Source organism: Tachysurus vachellii, chromosome 2, assembly GCF_030014155.1.
Source record: "Tachysurus vachellii isolate PV-2020 chromosome 2, HZAU_Pvac_v1, whole genome shotgun sequence".
NCBI classification, from domain to species: domain Eukaryota; kingdom Metazoa; phylum Chordata; class Actinopteri; order Siluriformes; family Bagridae; genus Tachysurus; species Tachysurus vachellii.
The window spans coordinates 16,247,534-16,266,020 of NC_083461.1; the positions used below are offsets into that span (position 1 = coordinate 16,247,534).

At 41.4% G+C, this 18,487-nt stretch overlaps 2 protein-coding genes across 9 annotated transcripts; one reads left to right on the plus strand and one right to left on the minus strand.

Annotated features, from left to right (window-relative positions):
- Positions 1-754: 754 nt before the first annotated feature.
- Positions 755-5,510, minus strand: si:ch211-141o9.10 (probable endonuclease 4). Of its 3 annotated transcripts, none has more exons than XM_060859885.1 (8): positions 5,291-5,510; positions 2,766-2,924; positions 2,472-2,681; positions 2,025-2,204; positions 1,742-1,873; positions 1,503-1,607; positions 1,232-1,361; positions 755-1,134 (listed from the first exon to the last, which is right to left on the minus strand). In XM_060859885.1, the coding sequence occupies exons 2-8, from the start codon at positions 2,902-2,904 to the stop codon at positions 1,077-1,079; spliced, it is 954 nt and encodes a 317-aa protein (XP_060715868.1). In that variant the 5' UTR covers positions 2,905-2,924; positions 5,291-5,510; the 3' UTR covers positions 755-1,076. The 3 variants fall into 3 exon arrangements, with proteins under 3 accessions (XP_060715868.1, XP_060715864.1, XP_060715878.1); XM_060859881.1 differs by lacking the exon at positions 5,291-5,510 and adding an exon at positions 4,735-4,973; XM_060859895.1 differs by lacking the exon at positions 5,291-5,510 and adding an exon at positions 3,310-3,386.
- On the plus strand, positions 3,843-18,445 carry tnrc6ba (trinucleotide repeat containing adaptor 6Ba). 6 transcript variants are annotated; one of them, XM_060859842.1, is made up of 22 exons: positions 3,843-3,880; positions 5,183-5,270; positions 5,942-5,963; positions 6,224-6,574; positions 6,855-9,602; positions 9,859-10,020; positions 10,298-10,473; positions 10,614-10,682; positions 10,791-10,997; positions 11,148-11,270; positions 11,518-11,637; positions 13,115-13,258; positions 13,427-13,540; positions 13,678-13,876; positions 13,994-14,149; positions 14,272-14,436; positions 14,831-14,974; positions 15,075-15,167; positions 15,264-15,479; positions 15,637-15,707; positions 16,037-16,176; positions 16,269-18,445. In XM_060859842.1, the coding sequence occupies exons 2-22, from the start codon at positions 5,214-5,216 to the stop codon at positions 16,801-16,803; spliced, it is 6,012 nt and encodes a 2,003-aa protein (XP_060715825.1). In that variant the 5' UTR covers positions 3,843-3,880; positions 5,183-5,213; the 3' UTR covers positions 16,804-18,445. The 6 variants fall into 6 exon arrangements, with proteins under 6 accessions (XP_060715825.1, XP_060715816.1, XP_060715837.1 ...); XM_060859833.1 differs by lacking the exon at positions 3,843-3,880 and adding an exon at positions 3,956-4,233; XM_060859854.1 differs by lacking the exon at positions 3,843-3,880 and adding an exon at positions 3,956-4,233 and having other exon boundaries at positions 11,151-11,270.
- The last annotated feature ends 42 nt before the right edge of the window (positions 18,446-18,487 follow it).

Genomic DNA, 18,487 nt, shown 5'->3' on the forward strand with positions numbered 1-18,487 from the left:
AGTTATGCAAAGGGTTTGTGAAGAAATCCTTTTCGCGATCCTTCACACTCAAAGAAGAGCTTGTGCCCATACTGTGAAATATATGCATTTAAAAGACTGAGTTATATCAGTGTTCATTCCCATTTCTATTTGCCTTTCTACATATTTGACACAGATATAAATAAAGCAAAGCCCAACTGTTTTTGTAGCTCTACAGTCTTTGTCTAGGCCTGTGATCCAAACCAGACACAGAGGTTGTTAGAACAGATTTTTGTCTGACTGGCATTTCCTGTAGGCTGGCACTGAACTGGAGAAAAATTCATAACCAATGCACCTTTCCCTTCCTGTCGAAATTCACACATACCCCCATCCTCCACAGTGCCCTCAAGAAGAAGTGCAACTTCAGTCAGCAGCCTAAACTGTCCACTAACACCTAATGGCTTTTATTTAGCTGTCAAAGCTAAACGCCATTCCAGCTCCGCATGGACTGAGGACTGAGCTGTGACTGTTCCAGCACTTGGAGCAATTATAGGAATGGTGTTTATTGCAGACCAGTGGTGTCTGTGTGGTCTGGCAAGTTGCTTTCTCCATGTGAACAACTTTAAATGAGCTGGAGACTCAGCAGCATGACCAGGGATAGGAAAAGACAATGAAAAACAGGGTTTTTCCCACTAATAGTAAATGAAAAGGACAAGCATTAATTTTAACGGGAAAAAGGGAAGAATATCACTGTGAATTACTCACAATTCTCAGGGCTAAGAAAACAGACAAGGAGTGATTGAGTAAATTCTTTAATACATATGAAAGTACAATATGAAAGCAAAATTGCTTTAGCAGACCTATTTTAAGATTTACTGCTGGGATTTCAACCTACTCTATCATGTTTGCCTTGTTTCCAGCTCCCTCTGCTGACTAAACAACTAAATTGTAGTTGTGCAATCACCTACACTTTACAGTACTTTATACTTTATAAATAACAGATTATATGAATCCAATTTATGTTTATTGTATGCCTGTGTTAAATATACAATGTGTGAACAGAATAAAATAGAACACAAAATGTTTATAACTGTCTAATGAAGAGGACCTCTTGCATTCTAGTCCTCACATAAAGAATACAGGAGCTGTATTTGTTCAGCATATTCAAAACCTGGGCTGTGGACACAGGACACACATACAAATTACACAAACAGCAAGTAATGACCACCCTTTTCTGTGATAATAATAAACTATTGATGCTATTAATATTTACCGGCCAGGTGTCTCGAGAATAAGAGGGATGTTGTCAAATCGAGGCTCATTCACAATGTTTCGGAAAGCAGAGATGCCAATCTTTCCACGGCCAATGTCCTCATGGCGATCCAAATGGCAGCCCAATTTACCTGTAAAGTACAGATGACACATTATGGCAATATGAAAGCAAGAAAAAGTAGTTTTGCTACATATATGTGAAGAGTGTATTTAAATGAATAACTAGTTAACACCTAAAAACTGATAAAGGTACTGTTATTTCATAAAGTCACCTTTTGAGTCATTTAGATGAACTGCTCTCAGGTAGTGTAGTCCAACCACTTGGTCAAATTCATCAAGCACAGACTTCACTCCTCCCTCTGAAGAAATGTCATAACCTGCAAGGACAAGTTTCCCCACTACATATGAACTATTTAACGCATATTGCTAATTTGTGTCATGCTAATGTGTGACTGATTAAAACAATGTGTCTTATAGGTATTATGCTGCTGCATTTTATAAATCTCCTTACCTGCTGCAAATGCATGGCACGTGTCTAGACATACTCCAACACGTGTCTTATCTCGAACACGGTCAATTATGGACTTCAGTTCATTAAAATCTCCACCAACCGTACTTCCCTGTCCACTCATATTTTCAAGAACTAGTGAGAGGTTGAAAAATAGAGAGTAAGGGAATGTATAGCCAGGTGGTACGAGTTAATTTTTTAAGCTTTTTGTGTATTTGGTGCAATCCATCATAAAAGTACACATTTGATTCAATTTATTATTGCGGTTCATGAACAATTAGTTTACCGGTACAGACTGCAGGTATTTGCTGGTGAGCATTGTTTATAGATTCGGCAATCCTCTCAATACATTGCTCTTTGCTGGAGTCAAGGGAGGCCCCAGGGTGAAAGTTGAACTGAGTAAGGCCCAAAAGACTACAGCGACTGAGTTCATCAACCAGCATGGCCTGACTCTTACTAAACACATCTGAGTTGTAAAAAAAAAAAAAAGGCAAAGCAATGCAAACAACAGTTTCTTAAAAACCATTTAAGTAATTACACATCTTATTAGTGCCATATATTTAGTTTTAACATTTTGTGCATTTTTCAAAAAATTATGTTACATATAATGCCACCTTTATGTAAGATAATTATGATCATTTAAATGATAAATTAAAATACATTTGTACTGTGAATTGTGTTACTGATTTGGCCAAAGTGTCCCTTTAAAAGCATGTTTATATGGGGAACAGACCTTCTTTGGGAGAGCCACAATTCATCAAGTAAGATCCATGTGGAAGAATGTGTCTTGGGTCAAAGCCGTGTTGAGCACAAGCCTGCTGAAATTTCACTGCAGCTTTCTGATCAAGAGCAGGTCTTTGCCAAGAGCGTTGGGAACCCAAAAATAATCCAAAACTGTGGCCCCCCATTTCTACACTTGCTTCAACTGCTTTCCATATCCCTCCTTCAAAATACAAGTTGTTTATATATATCATACTAATTTTACTGTAATTATATTAGATTTTAGTATTCAATTATACTTTCTTACCCACTATGGACACATGAGCACCGATGTACTTTTTTTGTTCTCTTGTCCTTCCTTTCCTTTCAGCTGAGTCTTCAAATTCCTCCAACGTTTTCACATTTCTCACTTTTCTTCTCTTCTCTCCTTTTTTGCACGAAGCCATCTCTTTTTCAGTTTAGTCACCTGTTGATGACAACCAGCACCCTCAATTTATACTTGTGCAAAAACGCACATGAGTGTTATTTGATAGCTCTATGCAGCTCAATGGATTCCTTTGCATTAATCCAACTTTTTCTATTTTAGATACAAAACAAATCATCCCAAATACTGACATCCTTACATAAAACAATGCAAAAGAATCTGTTGCCAGGTTATAAAAATCAAAATTAGGCAGGTTTTAAGACAATTTGTGGCTTTGTTTATATTTATTTTCGGTTAATTTGCTAACCGTCACTAGCATCAAGGATTTAAACTACAACAAAAAAAAATAAACAAACGATTATAAAACTATTATAAAACAAGAAAAACAAAATAGTAGAAGTATATAGTTTGTTTTAAATACTCTTACGTTAAAATATCACAATCTGTTTCATCCCCATGAGAGGTAGATGTAGGTAGGTGTGTGTGTGTTGTAGCCCCGCCCATATACACTTATACTTTGATGGTGCGTGTTTGGTGACGCCGTATGGGGGCGTGGTCAATGTGCCTTTAATTTATGTACTGTATGCAAATTAATGAGTACTTGAGGTAAATTTATCAAGCAATAAAAAAAATAAAAAAAAATTCACATGCAGTCATACAGAGACTCAACAATACATCCGTATATTTTGTTTTCGTCTGAACATTTATAAGAAAATTCGACAATCCCTTAGAGACAAACAAACTGATGACTCCTGAAGTTCTTTGATTATATTCCACCACCACCCCACTCCCCCCACACACAAGCTTTTTATTGTAGTAAATGAACTTGCAAATATGACGTCATTGTTTAATAAAGCAGGTATGAGAATGTTACCTGTTGTCAGTGTCAGTGAGAAGGGATTCGCTCACTTTGCACTTTAAGTGTATAATATGTGAATAAAAGAGAAATAAAAAAGCAGGAGTGCGGGTCAATAGCAGTTTTTGGTCAATAGCAATCGGTAAGTGGACTTTTAATACTGAAGGTCAAAATTTTCCCTTTGCTAACCCCCCCTTCCGACAGAGAGCTGCTCACACAATTCATACCCGAGCAGTAAAATGGCCGACCGTCAACCAACTGACTTTTCAACGCTTTAAAACCAGTGTGGTCTTTTCTTCGTTTACATTATTCCCATTGCATAGTTACAAACAGCACTGTGGAGGACTCGTTTTCACAATTAGCCGCGTCGCTGGGTACTTTTAATGGAGTCTGTTGGATTTCAAGTCGCCTCGAATGCCTCAAAATTTACAATTTCGCACTGAAGCACTTTAGCAGTAGCTAGCTTCCTAAGCTACGTTTCATGTAATTCCTGGGGTAAGTCGTTCTTGTTTGCGAATGAAATGTCAGATTGATGTTGGTTAGACCAGCCGCAGTTGTGTGCATTTTAAATAAACCAAAGACTGATGCATAATTAAGCATGTTTACAAGCCTCTCGGAATCGACGGTAGGAGAGAGCTAGTCTTTCCACCGTTAGCGTATTTAGCTAGCTAAGCTAAGCTAATGCAAGTTAGTCGGTTTTCCAGCTTCAGTGATTACCAAGATTTCCAGCTCAGACTATAAAGCCGGCTACAATACGAGCAAATCGTTTGCACGTCATGTGTTTAGCGTTTATTTTGAAAGCCAGGATGATAAAACGTTTGAATACGATGCGTTTGTTTGACAGCGGATCGTAAATATTTGGCTAACCGGCTAACTAGCATGCTAGCGGGGGGCTTTGCTTATTTATATTAGGCAGATGTCTGGCTAGCTCGGTGCTTCATTTGATTTGTCACCCGGTGCAGATTTTTTCGAGTGGGTGAGCCTTTACTTGCTTACCGTCGTAAATTAAGTTGAGATTCCTTGTTCAATAGGCCTCAAGCTAATAGACGTGAGCATACTTGATCACAGCCCTTTAGTTGACAAGCTTATATAGTTTCTTTGCAAACCCAGTGATTATGGCAGATTTCAGATGTTAACTAGCTAAAATATTTTATAAGTTTTAGAATTTCGCCGAATATGGTGGCTGTTTAGCTGAAGCTGCGCACTATCTGTTGCACAGAAATGTTCATAAGGAAATGGGCGGGTGGGTGAAAGGAGTACGAATGTCAAGAATTATTAAAAACGCTTGTTTCGCTTTAGACGGTAGTAATAATGGGTATATTTACGTTTTCAGTATTCAAACAGTTTGGGCTTTCGGTTTCCATGCGCAGTGTTATGTTAATTTTTATTTACCTAAAACCGTGTAGTGGAGTTTTTTACCAATGCAATACTTTTATGTTATTAGAAAGGAGCGTCTGAAAAAGGAACAGCAGTTCATGGAAGACAAGAAAAGGAAGAAAGAAGATAAAAGGAAAAGGGAAACCTCACAGAAGGTAAAGATTCTGATACGTACCGTGGATATGCATCAGGTATTTTGAGTTACAGGTTGGTGTAGAAACGGTGAGATCCATCTTGCTGCAATACATGCGTTTAGCCAGAATGACTGAGATGTTCTGAGTTTGTCAAAATTTCCACTATGCTCACTGGTTTTTGTGTTTTATTGTATGCCCGAACAGTTCTGTACTCCTAAACAAGTATGGAATAATATGCATTAGACTGTATGAAAATAATCCATTCTGAGTTGGTGTGATAGGGCAGAGACAGAGCAGAGTTATTCTGTATACCTGCACAGTTTGTGTTTACTTCTATCACAGCAACAAAAAGAAATGATTCATGATTTTTTATGGATGAGTTAAATTTATTTTAACTGTTCAGAGTTACATTTAATGTTGTAGAACATAAATAAGTAATAAGGAAATAAGAAAAGTAATTTCTTGTTACCGCTTATGCTATAGGAGTTCACACTCCTACCATCCTGTTTCTCACCTCTTTAAGTTAATAAACCAGTGCGGTTTGTCATATTATGGAGATTCTGTGATGTGTAAAAATCCTGTTACAAAGTAGAGACCCTAAAAACATCTGCTAAGCTTTGATGCAACAGTTATTAATTTTAAATATGACTGTGTTTCTAGATGACTTTGACATTATGCTTTTTACATTTTAGGTTGTCGAGCAAAAAAACAAAGGTAATGTTCTACAACAGTTTAAATTTTTGTCTTTTTTTTTTTTTTTTTTTACATAAACGCCTCCCTTTACAAAGCTTCAATTCTTATTATTTTGCATTAAACCATCCTACATTTTTTGTTTAGCTTTCAATTTTAATATTAATGACTATATTGCTTCACTGTAACATCATTTGTAGGTCTTTTGTGTTGACCTAATTTTAGGTAAACTTAAATGTGACTTTCTCTAATTCCCCTAAATGTTAATGATTTCCCCATGACAGTGCCAGAACTGACCAAGACCCCATCTACCCAATCTCCTGCCATCCCCAGCTCGGTCTCCCCCAGCCCTGGCCCTATCTCTTCTACTACAACCTCCACTGCCACCCCGGCTGCTGGTGCCCCCCCTCAGGGTGGGAACAATGCTAAGCGGTCGGCGGTGGCCAACGGACAGCCCTCCCCCAGTGCCCAGGCCCCACAGCGCTACATGCCCCGTGAAGTGCCCCCTCGATTCCGTTGCCAGCAGGACCACAAAGTGCTACTGAAGAGGGGTCAGCCACCATTGTCCTCCATGCTGCTGGGAGGAGGAAACAGTGGGGGAGACAGCCCCAATGCAACCGTGGCCGCTGCCACAGGTACCAGTCTTTGATTCGGTTTACATAAGTCTCTATATTAAATGAATACATGGTATAAGGGCTGGAAATGTAGACCTCCCCAAATACTAGTACTAGGCTGCATATATTCATTAGTTGAATAGGAAGATTATGGTGGTGTTTACTGTATATGCTGTATGTTTTGAATATATATTATATATATATTTACTACACTTTGAACAGTAGTGTACAAACAGAAATTTTCTTACTGACTGCTATTCTGAAGAGATTTCTCTTATTCTTCTGTTATTCTATTTTACAGATTCCAGTTTGGTTTCTGGAGGTCCAGCTGCTTCCTCTCTGCCCCACACATCATCCTCTTCATCAATCGCTGCTTCTTCTACTACTACAAATTATGCAAATTCCATGTGGGGGGTGAGCTCTGGTAGCCAACCCCTCTCTCAGGGCAGGGAGAAGGTGATAGTGGATGGGTCAGATTTGGAGGAATGGCCTAGTATTGCTGCTGGGGATGGAGCCAGAACAGGAGATAAGGGCGTTTCTGGAGGTGCAGATGGCAATGGAATGCCAAACTCTAATGCCTCATGGGGTGAAAGGCAACAAATGAAAGTTGTGGGAGGAATAAATGAAGGTGGGAAAAGTGTCAGTTCTGGTAGCCCTTCCCCACCTTCATCGTCCTGTTCAAACAATGAATGTATGCAGCCTACTAGTGTTGTTTGGGGTTCCCAGGGAGCCACAGGTGTAAATTCAGTAGCAGCAGGATCATTGCCCTCTGTATCCAAAGCCTCCCCTCTATCAGGGACTGAGTGCTCCATTGGTGTCAACTGTGGGTTTCCAGGTGCCAACTTTAACCCTAATGCCAACCCCTCTGCCTGGCCAGCCCTGGTACCAGATGGGGCTGGGGCAGCTGCAACAGAGGGTAGCTCCACTCCTCTCCAAAGCTCAACATCATTGTCTGCCAACAACTCTATTTCTGTGAATCAAGCCTCTCATCAGCACCAACTTCACCAAATGCAATATAGAGACATAGAGCCATCCTGTAGAGAATGGGGTGGTACATCACTGGAGCCAGGTGCAGGACCAAAAAACACAGCAGTGATGGATGGGGGTGATGGAGACTGTGGAAGTACTGTGGGAGGGGATCTTTGTGCATCTTCTTCTTCGTCTTCCACCTCTTCATCTACTTGGAGAGCTCAGCCTTTTCCTGCAAATTCCAAAACGGGTGCCTCAAGAACTGATGCATGGGAGGGTGGAGCTGGGGGTAATTCTGTCTCTGCTGATGGGGGAAACTCATGGGGGTTCAGTGGACAGGATGACCGAGGAGGGCCTGTGGGTGGGAGTACATGGGGCACTGGAACTCAGGGAGCATGGAATGGAGGAGTTGGTGATTGGGGCAATTCAAGTAGTGTTGGCAATCCAGGTGGGGGAAATGGAGATGGCTCAAGCAGTAACAGCAGCACCAGTGGTGGGAGTGCTGGAAACCCTTCAGTTTCCTCCTCCACAACTTCAACTATGACAAGAGCTTGGGACAATCAGAAAGGGTCTGTAGATGGAGTAACAGGAGACTCCAATGAGTGGGGAGGACAGGGAACCAGGGGCGGAGGAGGTACCTCATCCTCCAGTGGTGGGGGAAACTCAAGAAATGGCAATCAGCACCATGGCCACAACCGCACTCCTCAGCCTCCCAATGCTGAAGTGGCCTTACAGAATCTGCTCAGCCGGCCTGATCTGGACCCCAGAGTCCTGTCCAACTCAGGATGGGGGCAGACACAGATCCGTCAGAATGTGGCATGGGATTTTGAAGGAGGAGGAACAGCAGGTGGAGCCAGATCTGCTGCTCCAAGCCATGTTCCACCATTTTCTACTGTCCCTTCAACCACTGCCCCATCCTCCTCTTCTCTACATCCTGGTCAACCTCAGAACACCAACCTAAACTCCAATTCAGTCCTTACACCCCAGTCTGTCTCACCTGGTGAAGGCTGGGATAACAGTAGTAGTAGCAGCAGCAGTAGTTCCTCTCTGCCTAATCGAGGGCCAAAGCCAGCTGCTAACAGTATCCAAACCCCTGGTGTTTCACAATCTGATAATGCAGTGGGCCAGTTAGCAGGGGGGCAGAACAAAACTTCAGGAGGCTGGGGAGAGTTAAGTCCATCTGAGAGCCAAGGGAAAGGTTGGGGCAGTGAGGGTCAAGATTGGAGAGATCAGGTAACAGGGGGCAGATCAAGTGGTTGGGGAGATGTTAGACAACAGGGTACTCAAGTAGGAGGTGGTGATGAGTGGGGTAAAATACAGGATGAGAAAGGGGCTGGAGGTTGGAATGAAATGAGTAAAGGTGATGGTGGGAACTGGGGCAAGAGAAGTGGTAGTGAATGGGCAGAGCGGGAGACCAAAGCAAGACCTGGGAATTGGGGAGATGCAAAGGATAATGGAGGTACACGCGTAGACTCAGAAGTAGGTACTTGGGGAAGCTGGGATGAAGGCACACCAAGAAAAGCTTGGGGAGCAGGAGGTACTGACACAGCTGGAGTTGGAAGTGGGGGGGACCTATGTAGCAAGGCTAACTCGGGTTGGGGTGGGAATTTACACACTTCACAGATGCCAAACAGCCAGTCGACCTCTCTGAAAGGTCAGGCACAACAGCAACAACAATCACAGCCCCAACAGTCACAGTCACTGGACACAGGGGCCATGCAAGGGGGCTGGGGAAGACAAGGAGGTCCTTCAGCCCCGAGCCAAAGTTCAGGGTGGACCTCAGGGCCCATACCCCAAATATCCAGTGGCCCTAGCAGTTCAGAGCCAAGTGGCTGGGAAGAACCGTCTCCACAGTCTATAAGTAGGAAAAAGGAAATAGATGATGGAACATCTGCCTGGGGTGATCCCAATAACTACAACTATGTCAATTATTGGGACAAGAACAATGGCTCATCTGGTCAGACACAACCAATGCAGACTCAGCAGCAGGGACCTCCACCTATAGCAGGAAGAGTGCCTACAAGCCTTGGGAACAGGGACATGAACCTCTCGCATTCTTCCAATAAGGGCCCCACAGTTGGTAAGAATGGAATTTGGTAGCTACAGTTAATTCGTGCTACACATGTTCAGACATTAACCACTTAGATGAAAGGAAGCACTGTGTATGTGGAACTAGCATGGTTTTAGTTTTACATATCTAATTTGCACATCTGGATACTCTTCACAAATGCCTGTAGTTTATAGGTTAATAGTCTGTATATTACCTGTAATATAAATATTATCAACAAATTGTGTAATACCTTTTTTCCATGTATTTGCCTCTGGCTGATTACTAGCTCAGTCTGGATGGGGCAGAAGCAGCTCTCCATCTAGTCCTTGTGTGGATAATGGCACTGCAGCCTGGGGAAAGCCCACTGAGACGTCCACAGGCTGGGGTGAGCCAGATGACTCTGGGAATGCGTCAGGTTGGGGAAATCCCTCCAACCCAATCAAGCCTGGTGAGGAAGCTGCACTCCTGCATTACAATTTTAATGCAATTCATTCTTTAAAAAAAAACAATAATCTAATCAAATTTTATTCGGAGCACAGAACCATACACAGTGCAACATGCAGTGAAACTTAAATTAAAAAATACAAAAAAACTGAATTTATTTACTTTTAACTGACCGGATACATACTATGCACGTATTAGTCTGGTATGGAAAAGGCTCATAGTCCACAATTAAAAGGCCTAATTTTCCAAGTCAATGAGCTTAGTAGGTATGTTTGTTTCAGTAGGTTCAAAGTCTATGCAAGAAGGATGGGGTGAAAGAGAAGGCTCTGTCAGTGCCTCACGTCACTCTAGCTGGGAGGAAGAGGATGAGGGCGGTGTTATTTGGAACAGTGCTGGATCGCAAGGCAGTAGCTCTTCATACAACTCTGGGGGCTGGGGAGGCAAGAAGGTTAATAAGGTATAATAAAGATACATTTTAATTTCCTTCTTGTTATTGTACTAGCTTGTATAAGAACTTATTACTCCACAATTTGATAGTAGTAAAAGCTGTTGCACTGAATGTTTAGAAGTAAAGAATGCATGTTTTGTCACTTTCAGGGCTCAGTCAAAGCTGGGGACTCTTGGATGAACCCTATGACTAGACAGTTTTCAAACATGGGGCTGATGGTTAGTATATCATGATTAACACAAGCATGTGAATGCATATTTATATGTAATAGTACTTCAGTAGTGTAGTATGAAATCATTGAGCTAATGCCTTTGGTTGTTGTATAGGGAGAGGACACCAGTGGCCGTCCTTTGGATCTAGCTCCTGGCCCTCCTCAAGATAAAAAGATTGATGGAGATAAACGAGGTATGGGTTTGAATGACTACAATGGAGAAATGCGCAAAGGAGGGCGTGGAGGTGGAGGAGGAGTAGTCTTCCGTTCACCTGGTTCCAAAGAGTTGGGGCCTGCTGAGACTGGGCCTTATTATGACAAGGTAAACTTTCACAATTACTTAAATTTGTGTCCTGTGTGTCCTATGTTATCCTCTTTCAAATTTCTTCTTCACATCCCTCTCTGTTACACCAATTTTCTCTTTATCAAATCCTGTATTTGGCCCTGTCTGCTTTGCTCTCACTGTGATCAGCAGACCTTGCCTTTCACCAATCAGGATGGGTGCCTTGGGGAGGAGGGGCCTTGTTCTCCATACTCTCCGCCCACTGTCTTCAAGCCCTCTCCCCTCTACAACCATCCCAATCCCCCTAGACAAGTAAGGCTATGCCCCTATATCTCTCTTAGCCCATCTCAATCTCACTGCATCACCCCAGGCCCATTTAAATAACAAATCCTTCATTTCCCAAACCCAAATATCACCCCAAAACTATCTCTGTTCTCTCTCCTATACTCTGATGTTTGTTACTCATTTTGGTACCCACTTGATTCCCTTCAGTCTTTTTGCCTTCAGAACACAAATTTTGTGCTTATGTGTACCCTTTCTTGTGACATTCTTTTTGCAGATGGGTGGTCATATATTTGGAAGCAGTGGTGGAATGACACAGCCAAGGCACCAGCCAGGGATATCACCCATTAACCCAACTGTGCGAGCGCAAGTGCCTCATCAGTTCCTGTCACCTCAGGTATGCTACTTTGATTTTTGATGTTCTCTTGTTTTGTTTGCTGCTCTTAACTAGCATGCTGATTTTAGAAAACCATCCATTTACTGGCTCTGTTCCTATTACGAGAGTGTTTCTGATTCTTGCATATTTGTTAGAAACATTAACCATTTACTGCTCTGTCATGCATACTGTTTAGGTGTTATTAAAAATGAGCCAATGTGGGAGTTTTGGGCGAGAGTTGTTACCCCATATATTATCTTATGCATATACTGATTCAAATACATAGAAATAAATGAATTTTTTAAGGTGTGTGTCTGAATTACTGCATTATGAATTTTGTTGTATGAATCTTTTGAGAATTTTTTGCTTTATAGCTAGTTTTTTTGTAAGATGAGAATACATTGCCAACACCTCGCTAAAAGTATGTCTTTCAGCACGTAAGTCTGATAAAAGGCTTCACTATTGCAGTTGAAGGCCCTAGTGGCGATTGATAGTGTTTTGCTTTTTTTGATCTTCAAATATTCTTTCAATATTTTGTATTGGAATTGTAGTGCAGTGACTGTGGACAGTAGTTGAGCAGCTTAGCAACAGGTTGGCCAGGGCACATTAGCAACAAGTGTTAGCAACATAGATTGCTTAGGGTTATAAATTTAACCTTAATTGAGCATATTGATTAACTGGTCAAAAGACAATACCGCTATAAATCAATTTAAAAGTAGAGAATGAAAAGTTAATGTTGTTCACATTGTATGTGGCCATATGGATTTGATGTCACTAAAAAAAAAACAGGAAGGGATTGGTTGTTGAGAAGACTAGCGTGAGATTTAGGCTTCCGTCTGTGGACCACTGTTATATCCTAGTTATTGTGCTGGGTCATGAAGGGTCTTGGTGAGCTGCAAAGTATGGGCTATGCATGGCAAACAAGCTATTCACATCTGTGAAATTGAGTTCATAGAAAATATTATAATATATCTATGACAGTCTCCAACATCAAAAGCATGACAATGTTTATTACGTTACATGCGGTTAATACAGGTAAGTTAAATTGGCTGGGTGTCAGTGTATTTTGCTTCTACAGATCTTCAGTGTGCTATTTTGTCCCCCAAATTAAATACTCCATGCTTTAGTATTTATACTGTCTGTTTGGATATTGATCAAAAGTCTTTTAAAGACAACAGAGTGCCCTGTGCTTATGTGAGGTACAGTAGTGTATTAGAGTTAGACATTTTAGCATAGTAGGTTGTTACTTAAACCTTTTGCCCTTCCTGAATACAATTACTGCATAAGATACATATTTGTGTTTGGTTAAATCCATTTATTGGCTGATTTTCAATTGAATGATTCTAGTTTTACCATGCAGCATGTCCAATATTCAATAATTATTTATTTCTTATATTGTCACTTATTACTGTTTATAAAATACTATGATATAAATATAATATAATCCTGTCAGTAAGGGTCAGTTTTAAAAGGGTTGCTGGTTGATATGGTTGTGTAGGTGCCAGGCTCTGTGCTGAAGCAGATGCCTCCTCCAAGTGGTGGTGTTGGAGCAGTAGGTGGAGGAGTTTTCCCTCCTCAGCTGTCTCCACAACACATTGCCATGCTCAGCAGCATCTACCCCCCTCACATCCAGTTCCAGCTGGTAAGTGTCAGAGCCAGTATATCAGGGTTCATGATCTTAAATTATATTAATATTATATCTTTATAATCTGAAGTCATTTTTGGTTATCTTTTCTATCTCTTCCATAAATTAGACATATAAACCTTAGATTTTGCATTTTATTGTTCTTTCTCAATCACTTTATCACAGGCATGTCAGCTGCTTCTGCAACAGCATCCGCAGCAGCAGCAACAGCAGCAGCAGCTTTTACCGAACCAGCGAAAGTTCCCTCAGAATGTGCGTCAACAAGCAGACCCCCAGCAGGTGTGGACCATTGAACACAACACAGACTGACTGACTTATGTTAATACTGTTGTATCTAAAACTTTCTCTAAAAGAGTATGACAGTTTTGACATTACAAGATTTTAACAAAGTTGATTTTTTTCACTTGCAACAATAGCTTGCAAGAATTATGGCTGTACTCCAGCAGCAGAGGCAACAGCAACAGCAGGTGGGAAATGTAGGGGGAAGCTCAAAACTTTCACCATCTCACCTTGGTACTGGTAGCCAAAAAATGCCCATGTCTGACTCGTTGTCTCACCCTGGTATGGGAGGCTCAGTGGCTGACCTGCATCAAAAATCTTCGCCTACATATTCAGGTGAGTGCTTGTGGTAACCTCTTCAGTGTGGTGAAGCTTTCACTCTCTCTCTTGCTCTTTCTCTCTGTGTTTAACTAATATTTTGTCTTGCTTGTCCTTCCATGTTATTAATCTCAGGGTTTGGTTCTGGTGTAAATCTGTCTGGTCTTGAGTTGGGGTCCATAGCTGGTGGTCCAAGTTTGAAAGAAAGTGGCGGACAACAGTCTCGCTTTAAATGGATGATGGAGGGACATTCGCCAGCTCCCTCTTCTGATGATGCACTTCACAAAAATGGTGAGATTATTCTGAGTGTTAGGGGAGTCTAGTGTGTAGGAAATGGGGCAGGGTCTGGTGTATTTTTGTTTGTTTGTTTAAATAAATAAAAGCTCGTTTGTTTGTTTTTTTGCTGCTCCTAGGCCCTATTACTACTTCTCTGAAGAGAGGAGGCTCCCCATATTCTCAGTACGATATATTGGCTGCTGAAGGTTTGGGTGGCCATCTGCAAGGGTCTTCAGACAACTGGCAGAGAACTCCTGGAAACAAAATGGGAACCAAGACTGGAATATCCAGCTGGCCTCCAGGTAAATAGTATTTTAGGAACAATATGGGATGCTACATAATTACCTGTTGTCAGCTCCCAAATTATTGGCTCCCTTGCTACGGTTGGTGAAAAGAGTTAGAATTTGTCTTGGTGGCTGAAATTCAAAATGTGACTGGAGTCTATCCATTAGGCCGAGCACCATTTGTGAATGGAGCCATTGAGTGGTAAATTAATACAAACTGTATTAATGACTGTTCTCTGTTGCACTGAGAGAGGGAGGTGTAATGTATGTATGAGGTGTAATGAGGTTATGTAATTCTCCAGCTGACTGTTTCAGTACCATAGCAAAGTTTTTGCTCAGATTTCTAGTCTGTATATCAGTGTATATATGTTTTATCTTAAGCATTACTGTTTATTTTACTATGTCTCTGTAGAATTCCAGCCAGGAGTGCCATGGAAAGGCATACAGAGTGTTGATCCTGAATCTGACCCCTACATGACCCCTGGGAGTATGCTGAGTTCATCTGCAGTGTCAAGCCTCAGTGACACTGAGCACCAGTTGCTAAGAGATAACACGGGTAGCTATACTCACAAGTACAGTCTAATGCTCTTCTTCAAATGAAGAGAAAATTAATATTTAAGGTGAAATAACAAAATGTTTTTTCTCTCTTCATACAGAATCAAACCCCTCCCTAAACACCTTGCTGCCTTCACCTGGTGCCTGGCCCTATAGTGCCTCAGACAGCCCCCTCAACAATGCACATAATTCAGGTAACAGTCATTTTTCCAATCTCACCTGAAATAAGTTTTCCCCAATAAGAGCAGATAGTTCTATGATTCATTTACTGTATGTTTCTGTCCTAACAGCTAAGTACACAGAGTACAAGCCAAGCTGGCCTCCTGAGCCCATTGGACACAACAAGCCTTGGAAGACCAATCGAAATGCATCTCATCTACCCCGCCCACCTCCTGGACTGACCAATCAGAAACAGTCCACTGTGTCCCCATGGGCAGGAGGAGCACCAAGATTGGGAAGGGGTTGGGGTGGATCTGGAGGAAGCCACGAAACCAGATATGGATCTGGTATTGTCATAGAAAAAAATGTTTTTTTTTTTATTTCATCTAAATGAAATTGTAGTGCACACATAAATCAGTTTTATTCCTGAATTATTATTAATTATTGTGTACTATGTTGCAATTTAAAAGTACTTGATGGGAAGTATGTCTGTCAATTAAACAGGGTCAGCATGGAGTGATGGCGGAGCCTCAAGGGGGAGTTGTTGGCTTTTGCTGAGTAATCTTACTCCTCAGGTATGTCAATAAGAAAGGACAGGACAGATATTGCATAGAGCAGATGTGTAAATTCTCATCCGTAAAAGGTAGATGTGGGTGCAGGTTTTCCATTCCCATGAAGCAGGAGCCACACAAGATTCTGTTTAATTAGTTGATCTTGGCTTTCAGTAGATTCAGGTGTGGCTTCTGCTTGGTTGGAATGAAAACCTGCACCCACACCGGCACTTTGCGTTTTAAAACCCCTGGCATAGAGTTTTTAGACTTAACTAATTGAATTAAACAAAGCAAACATGTTAAATTTACTTCACAAGTTATGACCATTACTGAAGTTCTCTTTTCATGTTTAGATTGATGGTTCCACCCTGCGCACTATCTGTATGCAGCATGGTCCTCTCTTGACCTTTCACCTTGGTCTAACCCAGGGCAGTGCTCTGATTCGCTACAGTACTCGCCAAGAAGCAGCCAAAGCTCAGAGTGCACTGCACATGTTAGTATTTGTTTGAGTGAACATTCTATATTTAACCGTATTGCTTTTATTTATTATTAGTATTTTTTTTTCTCTCTTGACTCTTTTGTTAGGTGTGTTCTGGGCAACACCACAATCCTGGCAGAGTTTGTGAGCGAGGATGAGGTTGCTCGCTATTTTGCACATTCCCAGGGTGGAAGCACCAGTGGAGGTGGGCCGCCAGGAGCAGCAGGGTCATCCAGTGTGGGTGCAGTAGGCACAGTGAGTACTGGTAGCTCTGGAGAGCGGGAAAGGGCAGGAGGAGGAAGTGCTACCACAGGAGGTGGTGGCAATGGAGGTGGAGTTGTGCCTGCAGGTTCTAGTTGGCAGAGTTTGGATGGTACCAGTGGCTCCCCAGATCCGGTCTCTGTCCAGGCACCAGGCCTGAATATCTTTGCCCAGTGGAGCAATGGTGCTGGTGGAAATGGGGCAAGCAGCAATGCAGCAGGTGTGGAGCCAGGCAGGCAAGGGCTATGGGCTGCAATGCCAGTAGGATATCCAAGCAGCAGCCTTTGGGGATCGCCAGCTGTGGAGGATCGGCACCAGATGAGCAGCCCTGCAGCTCTGCTACCTGGAGACCTGCTGGGTGGTGGCTCTGACTCCCTCTGACAGACACATTTACATACACACAAATACACATACGCACTGGCAGCACACACGTCATTATGACATGAGCATACTGAAAAGCACCCAGTTGTACATCTACAAATAAGTAAATGCAGGCATAAAAGCACTCTCAACTACAGGAATCTGGAGAATTTACATGTTTGTAGACGTAAAATAATTAGTAAATGTGTTTGCCAGCAGAAATATATTGACAAATTTCTTAACAAGCACTCAGTTATATGGTACAGATATACACTCAAATGTACTCTAATGCTGAGAACCATAGATTATTACCAATACCAATTGCATTAAAGCGTAAGAGAGAACACTGGTTACAGATGTACACACTGTTAATCACATCAGTTTCACAAAGACCGTGCTCTATACCCTGCTCTCCATAATCCAATCTCCATTCTAAAATCTCAGGAGCGTGAAGACGCAGCGTGTGGTGCACGGCCGTTTTTTTTTTTTTTTTTTTTTTTTTTTTTTTTTTTTTTGTAAGTATTGCAGTGCAAAACTGCTGACTGATCTACACAGACGCACATGCCTACACATCCCTCATACGCCTTTTATCCTTAAATGAAGACTTTTACAGCAAGACTTGAACTGAACAAAAAAGATGGACTAATGGACTTAAACTCAACTGGATGAGTTTTAAATCTCGAGTTTGTATAAGATCACACTTGCATACTGAGGCAGCATCACTCAGGCATGCACTGTAATAAAAAAAAAATACACGGACAAATATATATGCATCATACAATGTTCTATGTGATGTTGAGCACTTGACATAAAGGAAGATTCAAAATGTTACAGCTCCTATTTACTGGCAATGTCAAACACACTTACCCAGCCACGCAGTTCTGATGTCTGACTGTATCTTGTCTTTGTTTTAAATGTGGAACATTGGAATCCAGAGATGTCTCTCTCTTCCTTAATATGCTGACCTCGTTTTTTTTTTTTTTTTTGGGTTTTTTTCCCCCTGCTCAATCAAGTTTGTTGTTCTGATGACTATGATCACTCTGATGTTAATTAGCTGTATAACGTGCCCTCTCGGCCTGTTTGTGCATGAGAGTTGTCCTTAATGGAAACGGTGACATGGAGCATTATTATGGTATCACTGAATGTGTGTCATTGAGAGCTTAAGAAGCGTGGTGTGTGTTTGCTAATATATATGCTGGTTAAGGAGGCGACTAAATGTATATGTGACAGCTTATTTCAGGTCTGTGTGCTGGATAAGTGTATGCAGATATGTCTGTATGCGTGAGTGTAGACAGCAAGTTCAAAAACATTGGCACTAATGAATATTTTTTTAAGTTGTGGTTTTAGCAGCCTTTTTTGTTTTATATATTGTCTGAATTGCAATAATATTAAAGAGAAAAGCTTTTTTTTTTAAGAAGTAACAACCAACTGAAGGCATTCGTACAGAGACATGCCAAATTTATTGTACCAAGCTGAGCTGAATGGATGTTGTAGGAACACTTAAAAGTTACCGACTTGTTTATTTTTGTGTTGTGTACCATTTTAAATTAAGGCAGGCTTTATCACACCTGTTCAGGTTGTTTGTTTTCTGATTTTACAAAGAAAAGGAAGTTAATTTAAAAAGAACAAGACAATTAATAAAGGTTGAACTGAAAAGAATTTATTTATTGCTTTTATTCTGTTATCTTTATACACTCACACCTTG